We start from the raw sequence: 9,648 nt of genomic DNA on the forward strand, positions 1-9,648 counted from the left end.
GCAGGGACGGCCGGGCCGGGTCAGGGGGGAGGTCCCCGCGGTGCTGCGGGACCGGGCCGGGGGGAGCGGCGGGACCGGGGGTGTAAGGGGGGGGGGGGGGGGGGGGGGAGGGCCGGACAGGCCGCGGAACCACGGCAACGGCGGGCGGAACGCGAGGCGGCGGCACGGAACGCGCCGGGCAGGGACCAGACGGAAGTGACGCAACGGAAGTAGCCGGAGGGCGCGGGAGGGGACGCGCCGGAAGTGGCCGTGGCCGCATGGTGGCGGCGGCGGCGGCGGCGGCGGCGGCGGGATGGGGCGGCCGAGCAAAGTACGGGCCGGGGGGGGGAACCGGGACACGGCGGGGCGGGCGGGAGCGGGCCGGGCCTCGGCTGGGGACACGGGGGACGGGGGAAGCGGGAGTCGGGGCAGCCCTGGAGCGCAGCAGCGGCCTGGTTCCCCCCCCCCACCCCATCACCGGGGCTCGGGCCCTCCCGGGGCGGGGGCCGGAGGGGATGGGGGGCTTGGTTGTCCCGGGGCTCGGGCCCTCCCGGGGCAGGGGATGGCGGGGCTTGGTTGTCCCGGGGCTCGGGCCCTCCCGGGGCAGGGGATGGCGGGGCTTGGTTGTCCCGGGGCTCGGGCCCTCCCGGGGGGGACGGGGAGGGGATGGGGGGGCTTGGTTGTCCCGGGGGCTGAGGCCCTCCCGGGGAGGGGATGCTGCCCCTCTCCCCGCCGTGGGCTGCCCACCCCCGGCCCTCACCGTCCCCGTCCCCGTAGAGCAAGAACCAGAAGAAGGAGCGGGCGGCGGCGCTGCAAAACGCCCAGCAGGAATTCGGCACCGTCCCCCACTCCTTCGTCTTCCACCGCGGCCGCGTCGGCAAGAACGTGCGGCAGCTCGTCGCCGACGTGCGGAAGGTGATGGAGCCCTACACCGCCAGAGCTCTCAAGGTGAGCTCCGGGGACGGGGAACGACACGAGTCCTCCTCTGCCTGGGGAGCGGCCGGATCCTGCCCCGGCCCCTGGCTAAAGCGGAGGCCTGGCAGCCGGGAAGCGGTTTGGCGTGGCGGGGGGATTCCGAAGGCTCGGCCGCTCTCTGCCGCAGGTACGGAAGAACAACTCCCTGAAGGATTTCGTGGCCGTGGCCGGGCCCCTGGGGGTGACGCATTTCTTGGTCTTCAGTAAATCGTCCTCCAGCATCAATTTTGTGAGTAGCGCGATCCCCGCCCCGACCTCCGCAGGGCTCCCGGGGTTCGGGGAGCCCCTCGGCAGTGGCTGTGCTCCCCCTCGCCACCTCACACGGGGTGCCGGCACCTTTTTTTTGGCGGGGGGGCGGACAGGGAGGGTTTTCCACCCCCCTCGCAGATGCAGATGATGACAAAACCCCTCTTGAGCTCACGCTGTGATTCCATCCAAAGTAAACGCACTGATGCGTCTGCGCCGGGGCTTGGGGGGGGGGTCGGTATCGGCACCGGCACCGCCGGCGGCTTCCCCCGGCGCTGAGCACCGCTTCTTTTCCCCCTCCCCTCCCCCAGAAACTTTTCCGGCTGCCCGGCGGCCCGACACTGACGTTCAAAGTGATGCAGGTGAGTGCATCATCCCCCCTAACTCCTCCCGTCTTCCTCGCCGGCGCGAGGGGCAGCGTCTCACCCCCTCCTCATCCTCCTCCTCGGCGGCGGCGTGTTCTCCAGTACTCGCTGATCAAGGACGTGGTCTCGTCCCTCAAACGGCACCGCATGCACGAGCAGCAGTTCACCCACCACCCGCTGCTGGTCCTCAGCAATTTCGGTCTCCAGCAGATTCAGATCAAACTGATGGCCAGCATGTTCCAGAACATGTTCCCCTCCATCAACGTCCACAGGGTAAGCGAGCTTGGGGGGCTGTCCCCACATTGCTGGGGGGGCGGCTCGGCCCCCATCCCACCTCCTCAGGGTTCAATTTTAGGGCCGGTTCAATATATTTTCTCGAGGATCTGGATGCGGGCGTTGAATAGCAAACTGGGAGGTGCCGTTGGCTCTCCTGAGGGACAAAAAGCCTGGCAGAGGGATCCGGAGAGACGGGAGCATTGGGCAATGATTCCCGGGATGAAACTTCACAAATCCAAATGGCGGATTCTGCGCTTAGGATGGCGGAACGCCGGGCACGAGTCTAAATTGGGAGAGGAGCGGGTGGTGAGGTGCCCTGCGAAAGGGATCTGGGGGTGCTGGGTGACAGCAGCGAGGGCAAACCGCAGCCCCGGGGCGGGCACCAAACACAGCCGAAGCAGCCCGGCGAGGAGTGGTGGGCGCCGCGCCGGGCCCCACCGCCGCAGAAGGCTGCGAAGGTCCTCGAACGCATCCAGAGGAAGGCAACCAAGCCGGTGCCGGGGCTGGAACGTCCTCCCAGGACTTTGGGTTTGTCTGGTTTGGAGAGGAGGAGGCTGAGGGTTGATCTCATCGCGCTCTGCTCTTTCCCGAGGAGGGGACGTGGAGAGGGAGGTGCCGAGCTCTCCTGCCTGGAATCCAGGGATAGGACGCGTGGGAAAGGCTCAAAGCCGCCCCAGGGGAGGTTGAGACTGGACGCGAGGAGGCATTTCTTTACCCAGAGGGTGGTCAGAGCCTGGAACGGGCTTCCTCGAGAGGCGGTCGATGCCCCAGGCCTCTCGGGGGCTTTGGACGGTGCCCTTAACAACATGCTTTAGGTTTTGGGCAGCCCCGAGTTGGGCAGGCAGTTGGACCAGACGAGTGTTGTCCGACTGAAATCTCCTCTCTCTTCTCCTCTCCTCCCTTCTCTTCCCTTCCCTTCTTCTCCCTTCCCTTCTCCTCTCTTCCCTTCCCTTCTCCTCTCCTCCCTTCCCTTCCCTTCTCTTCCCTTCTCCTCTCCTCCCTTCTCTTCCTCTTCTCTTCCCTTCTCCTCTCTTCCCTTCCCTTCTCTTCTTCTCTTCCCTTCCCTTCTCTTCTTCTCTTCCCTTCCCTTCTCCTCTCCTCCCTTCCCTTCTCTTCCCTTCTCCTCTCCTCCCTTCTCTTCCTCTTCTCTTCCCTTCCCTTCTCCTCTGCTCCCTTCTCTTCCCTTCCCTTCTCCTCTGCTCCCTTCCCTTCCCCTTCCCTTCCCCTTCCCTTCCTTTCCCTTCTTCTCTCCTCCCTTCCCTTCCTTTCTCCTCCCCTCTTCTCCTCTCTCTTCGTCTCTCCCCTCTCTCCTCCTCCCACAGGTCAACCTCAACAGCATCAAGAGATGTTTGCTCGTCAGCTACGACACGGAGACGCAGCTCCTCGATTTCCGGCATTAGTGAGTGTCACACCCCTGATTTGGGGAGGGGGGGGACATCCACTGCGCCCCGCGTCCCACCGCCAACCTCTTCCTCCTCCTCCTCCTCCTCGCAGCAGCGTGAAGGTCGTGCCCGTGGGCGTGAGCAAAGGCCTGAAGAAGCTGCTGCAGGAGAAGTTCCCCAACATGAGTCGCCTGGAAGACATCAGCGAGCTGCTGGTGAAGTGCGTGGGGGGGCACCGAGGGGGGGACAAGGGTCCCCGAGCCGCGGCCCGGCCCGGCCCGGCCCCAAACGCGTTCCCGTCTCTCGGCAGGGACGTAAACCTGTCAGAGAGCGAGGCCGAGCAGGACGGGACCCACAACGTCCTGGAGCTGCCGCAGGCGTACGCCGGCCGAGGCAACATGAAAGCCCAGCAGAGCGCCGTGCGCCTCACCGAGGTCCGTGCCGGCGGTGACGCCGCGGTTGCCGTCGCCCCGGGGATGCCATCGAGCCTGACCGGGGCTCTCCGCATCCTCCCCGCTTCCCGTAGATCGGACCCCGCATGACTCTGCAGCTCATCAAGGTGGAGGAGGGCTTGGCGCAGGGCAACGTGCTCTACCACGGCTTCAGTAAGTGCCACAAAACACCGCGCCGGTCGCCCTCGGTAAGCCGCCGGCACGGGAGCTAGAGCCGGGGCGTCTCACCTGCTTCTCGCCGTGTTTAAGTCCACAAAATGGAGGCGGAGGTGAAGGAGATCCTGGCGCGGAAGGAGGCGAAGCTGCGGCTGAAGGCGGAGCGGCGGCAGAAGCAGGAGGCAGACGTGGAGCGGAAGCGGCGGCAGCGTGAGGCTCACAGGTGAGGGCAGCGCGGCAGCGGCAGAGTCCGGCAGCGGCGGAGTCCGGCAGAGGTTGACACCGATGGTGGCACCGCAGGGAGAAGAGCTTGGCGGGGATCCGGAGGAAACGGCAGCAAGATGGCGACAGCGACGCCGAGGATCCCGGTGCGCCGGAGCAGCAGGATGCGGCCGAGGAGTCGGAGGAGAGCGATGCCGAGTATTACCGGCAGGAGGTGGGCGAGGAGCCGGACAAAGGTGAGTCTGGAGGGGCCGGGACTGAGCCCCTCCGTCCTCTCCTGCCGGTAGTGGCTGATGATGCAAAAACCTTGAGCTCTCCGTGATCTCGGTTCAAAGTAAACGCACTGACACACCCGGCAGCCCCAACGCTGCGCCCCGGCACCCCTTTTTCGCTGAACCCCCCCTTTTTTTTTTGTTTCCCCCCCCCCTCTCCCCCAAGATCTCTTCCCCGACCGCACCAAGAGGAAGCGAAGCTCCTCGGGTGCTGCCCCGCTACGGAAACGACGACGGCACAGCCGCCCAGAGCATCCTGCCACCCCCAGCCCTCGCCCCACGGCGCCGGGGAAGCGGCGGAAGGAAGACTCGGCGCCGAGGGATGCGCAGCACCGCGGTGAGGCTAGGCAGGGGGTGGCCGGACGAAAACCGCACCGAGGAACCGAGCACCCAGCCCGGGAGGGGACCGGTCGCGGCTGCGGCCGTGCCACCTCAAAGCCAAAGGCACGAGGGAAGCTGCTGACAAAGGGGAAGACGATTTTTCGGCGGCCCGGCTGTGCCAAGAAGAGGAAGCGCTGAGGCACCAGCCGCCGGCCACGCGCCGAGACTGTGAGGGGGAGGAGGAAACGGGACATTCCCCCCCCCCCCAGCCCCATTCCTCCTCCTGTGCAATACAGTGCTCGGCATCTCTGCCCGTGGCTGTGCGGGGTTTGGGGGGGGGAGGCAGGGGGGAAGCGGGGGTCCCCTGAGCCGTAACGGCATCCCCCCCCCCACCTTCCCACCCAGGCTGCCCGTTTTTGTGCGGCCCCGATGTGGTGAGGCAGAGCAGGCAAGCCCCTGCCTGCCCCGGCAGGAAGGAGGCAAGCATGCGCAGCTCCTTCCCAGTTTGTAGCCGGGGCAGAAGGCAGGCAGCTGCCAGACTCTGTCTGGGCGCTGCCCTTCAGAAGAGGAAGTGCTCTTCCCTGCCTGCAACCCCCTCCCCTGCCAGCTTCTTGCCCACGCCATCCCCAAAACGGGGGGCAGGCCCTGATCCTGCGGTGGCCCCGTGACCGCCACCGAGGAGGGGGGGGACACAGGAGAGAGGCCAACGCGGACCCCGAGGCGGACGGGGTGAGTGGGGCGAGCGGCGGGGCTGCAGGCAGAAGCGCAGACCCCCTGCCTGCAACCCTGGGAGCCGGGCAAGGGGGCGGGGGAAGGAAGGACAGACAGACAGACGAGGGGACGCATTCTGTCCCCAACGTGGGACCACAAAGCCTCCTCGGTCCCCGGAGCGAGGCAGCCGGGGTTCACCAACCCTCACCGTTTCCCCACGCGGCGGTTTGCCGGCAGCCACGCCTCACGGCCGCGCTCTGCCTCTTCGCTGCCTGCAACCTAGCCTCGTGGCCGTGCTCTGCCTCTTCGCTGCCTGCAACCTAGCCTCGTGGCCGTGCTCTGCCTCTTCGCTGCCTGCAACCTAAACCTGCGCCCCTGCCTGCAACCACCAAAAAGAGGAGGGGGCTGGAGGGGAGCAGACAGACACACAACCCCGGGAGGAATCCCCCCCCCGAGATGGCCGCCCACCTCGGGCACTGCGGTAACTTCAGCAGCTTCCAGGAATCGCTGTGGCCGGTGTTAGTGGCGCAATTCCCGCCGGCGTTGGTGGGTAACGGCTTGGCCGTCTACCGTTTTGCCACCCGCGAGCGTTCCTGGCACAGCGGCATCATCTACTCCTTCCACCTAGCCGTCAGCGGGATGCTCTACTCCCTCTCGCTGCCGTTTCTGGCGGCGTATTACTACCCGCCCAAGGACTGGCGCTACGGCCCGGCGCTCTGCAAGTTGGAACGTTTCCTTTTCAACTGCAACCTCTACGGCGGCATCTTCTTCGTCACCTGCATCAGCCTCAACCGTTACCTCGGCATCGTTTACCCGCTACGGGTCCACGGGCGGCTGCAGCCACGCCACGCCAAGGCGCTGAGCGCGGTCGTTTGGGTGTCGGCCGGGGTGCTCTCGGCACCCGCTTTTTTTTTTTCGGAGCTGCAAGAAGCGGAGGGTGCGATTGAGTGTTTGGGGAGCGCGACCCCGCAGCGGCTGTGGGGTTTTTATCCCTACAGCTTGCTGCTGGCCGGGCTGGGCTGCGGGCTGCCCTTCCTGCTCACCGCCTTCTGCTACGCCGCCATTATCCGTACCGTTTTCCGTAATCCTCACCTCAGCCGAGTGGAAAAGCGGAAAGTGGGAATGCTAGTGGGGGCGGGAGTGACTCTTTACGCTTTTTCCTACCTGCCCTACCACGTTTTTCGTAACCTTAACCTGTGGCGTCGCCTGCTGCGACCGGGCACGGAGGACTGTGCCGTTTCCAGAGCCATCCACGCCACCGCTCAGGTCTGCAAGATCCTCGTTAACCTCAACATCTGCCTGCAGCCGCTGCTCTACGCCGCCCTGGCCGACAGCATGCAGAGCTGCTGCGGTGCCGCCTGCGGCACCGGCGCTGCCGTCGAGGAGCGGGCTGAGCGCGTGGAGCTGCGGCCGGTAGCCTAGGAGCCCCCCCGGGGTGGCCCAAGGTGGCTGGCGCAGCCGGTACGGGGCTCAGCGTGGCCCTTGGGCACGCGTTTCCCTCCCGGAAAGGGGGGCAGTAACGTGGGAATAGCGGGATTAAAGCCGAAACCGCACGCGTGGTCTCGTGTGGCGCCTTTTTTTGGTGGGGATCCCCCTTTTTCCTAGCTAAAAAGCTGGGGATGAGCCTAAAAAACAAGGAATGTCGGCGCCGTGCCCTTCCCCGCGTCGCTGGCTTGGGCGCTGCCAGCCTCGCCGTGTGCCTGGGGTGGGAGCGAGTCGGTGACAGGGACGGCACGGTGACAGGGACGGCACGGTGACAGGGATGGGGCTGCTCCCTGCCCGGTGAACCCCCCCACCCCGCAGCTCAGATCGACGCCTTGGTGCATACCAGACGGTGCGTCTTTTATTTAGAAGAGCCGACCCCACTCTCGCCGGGAGCCGGCGCGGCACCGGATTCAGTTGGTGGAGGGTCTGCGGAGGAGGAAGAGAGCGCGGTAAGGAGAGGGGAGACCGCATGCGGACCCCCGGCGCGCGCCCACCCCCGGCACTTACTTGGCCCATTCCACGTTGAGGATCAGGTGGTCGTACCCAAAGCCGGAGACACCGGCAATAGCTCGGGCCGCGTCCTCCCGGCGGTGGAAGCTGATGAAGGCAAAACCCTGGGGTGGGAGGAAAGCGAGAGGGTGAGAGAAAGCGAGGGGGTCTCCTCCTCAGCCCCCCGGAAGGGGGAAATCCCTCTGTGCCCACCTTGGACTGCCCGGTGGTCTTGTCCTTGGCTAAATAGATCCTAGAGATGGAGCCGAAGGGCCGGAACAGCTCCTGGAGATCAGTCTCACGCGTGTCCTCGGACAGGTTGGTGACACGGATGGTGGCGTTGTCATCGGCTGAGGGAGTGGGGGGGAAGGATAAAGAAGGTCAAAGCCGCCGGCGGGACTGCGGCCAGAACCGGCGCCCGCCGTATACGGCGCCGCGGAGGCCTGGCTTCAGGCGCGGCCGAGGCGTGGGGCGAGCGGGGAGGTCGCCGCCGCCCCGAGGACGGGCTTTGTCTTACCCCTGCGGTTGGGCTGCATGGACTCTCCGCGGCGGCTGGCTCCGTCTCGCAGGCTCGGGGGGACGTATTTGCCCGTCTTGCTCTGCTGAGCCTGCACCGGCTCCGGCTCTGAGGGCAGGAAAGGCGACAGGCAGGAGGTGAGGTTGCCTGCAGGCAGGCAGGGACCCCGCCCTGTGCCCCCCCAGGTCAGGATAAAGGGGTGCCGTACCTCCGGGCAGCTTCTCCTTCTCGCCTGTGGACAGCCCCAACTGCTCGGCCAACTCCTTCTGCATCGGCCCCAAGGTGTCCTTGTAGGGACAGCGGGTAGTCCAGTGGTCACCCTTGCAGATACGGCAGGAGACGATCTTCTGCCCCTTCAGCTTGTTCATGGGATCCTCCTCCTCCTGGCAGTTCAGGTCCTGGGGGACAGGGAGATTCCTGAATCCCAAGGGATCCGTCACGCACCCGGACACGGCCTCACCAGGGGCTCCCCGCCGGCCCGCGAGCTCCCGCCGTGCCCGACTCACCTCCTTGCTGGTGATAAAGGTCATGAAGACGTCATCGCTGACGGTGGTGGTGGCCACGTTCGGTCCGGGGGCGTCGAATTCCGAGTTGCCGAATTTTTTCCAGTTCTGGGGGAGAAAACGGGGAGAGGCAGGGGGAAAAGGGGGGACCTACTCGCACGGCACATCCCCGAGCAATCACTGAATGCAGCGCAGGAGCAGCCAGCAGGAAGGGAAATGTTCCCCACCAAGGGATCGTTGGGAGATTGAGAAGGAACGGACAGAAGCGGAGGGCTGGGAGACGAAGCAGTTCCTGCTGGAGCATGGATTTCCCTCCTTCCCTCTCCCTTCCCGCAGGAGAATCTCACCTTCCGACGGGCCACCGCCTTGGAGGCCTTCCTGGTTTCGATGCGGAAGGTGCGGATGATCTGTAAAGGGGCAAAAGAACCGATCAACGCGAGGGGAAGGACGGCAGACGCGCCTCCGCCCCACACGGGCCAAGTTTGGGGCTGCCCGAAGCGGCGGAGTCGAAACGGGGCTCCGACGAGACGTCCCTGCCGACGTGTGGCTGCCCGGCCGCGCAGGCAGGGATCGGCCCCCACGCCGGCACAGAACCGAGGGCTCTGGGAGGGGAGAAGCCAAAATGGCAGCCCGGGGCGCGCTGCTCACCTTCACCTTACGCCCATCCTCCTCCTCGCGATACTCCGTGATGGTTTTGATGTTCCCATTGATAAGTTCTTTTGGGGAAGGGAGCGGGCCTGCGGGGAGGGGGAACAGTGTACGATGGGGGGTGTGTGGGGGGGGAAGTGGTAGGAAAACAGCCCCCCGCCCCGGCCTCTCGCCCAGCTCTCACCTCCCTTCAGCAGCTCGGCCTCAGCGCTCAGGCTGCCCCCAGCACCCCGGGCAGGGGGATGTCCTTCAGCAGCTCGCTGGTGATGCATTTGTCTGTGGGAAAAGAAGGGGGAGAGTCACCCCCTCGCTTGGGGAGAGCTACCCCCCTTGCCTGGGGAGAGTCACCCCCTTGCTTCGGGAGAGCCACCCCCCTCGCCTGGGGAGAGCCACCCCCTCGCCTGGGTGGGGGAGCCTGGCAGAGGGGGCAGGAGCCCCGCGCCCCAACGCAGCCTCTCCCCGCAGGGAGGAGGTGCCCTGCTTTCTCCCCCGAGCACCGAAAAAAGCCAAAGGGCCAAAAACTCTCAGCCGCTCCAAGCCCCTGGGCTTCCTCAGTTCCTGAAACGGGTGGAGCAAGGACGGTGAGAAGGGTTCCTGCTCCTTGTCCCAGGTCAGGCATGCTCTGCTCGCAAGGATCGGCCTCGGAGGA

At 66.1% G+C, this 9,648-nt stretch overlaps 2 protein-coding genes across 2 annotated transcripts; one reads left to right on the forward strand and one right to left on the reverse strand.

Annotated features, from left to right (window-relative positions):
* The first annotated feature begins 292 nt into the window (after window positions 1-292).
* Window positions 293-6,898, forward strand: LOC127028707 (uncharacterized). Its single transcript, XM_050914406.1, is given in 14 exon segments — window positions 293-310; window positions 757-927; window positions 1,082-1,183; window positions 1,512-1,562; window positions 1,668-1,838; window positions 3,164-3,240; window positions 3,336-3,443; window positions 3,534-3,657; window positions 3,750-3,828; window positions 3,925-4,164; window positions 4,167-4,289; window positions 4,492-4,821; window positions 5,254-5,375; window positions 5,682-6,898. Coding segments are annotated over 14 exon segments (2,814 nt in total). The 3' UTR covers window positions 6,780-6,898.
* A 280-nt stretch (window positions 6,899-7,178) lies between these two features.
* EIF3G (eukaryotic translation initiation factor 3 subunit G) lies at window positions 7,179-9,618 on the reverse strand. The gene is given in 11 exon segments (XM_050914407.1): window positions 7,179-7,268; window positions 7,350-7,456; window positions 7,545-7,681; window positions 7,849-7,956; window positions 8,057-8,246; window positions 8,355-8,459; window positions 8,699-8,758; window positions 9,000-9,088; window positions 9,184-9,225; window positions 9,228-9,275; window positions 9,522-9,618. Coding segments are annotated over 11 exon segments (999 nt in total). The 3' UTR covers window positions 7,179-7,252.
* Window positions 9,619-9,648: the final 30 nt, after the last annotated feature.

This window comes from Gymnogyps californianus, unplaced genomic scaffold, assembly GCF_018139145.2.
Source record: "Gymnogyps californianus isolate 813 unplaced genomic scaffold, ASM1813914v2 HiC_scaffold_40, whole genome shotgun sequence".
NCBI lineage: Eukaryota > Metazoa > Chordata > Aves > Accipitriformes > Cathartidae > Gymnogyps > Gymnogyps californianus.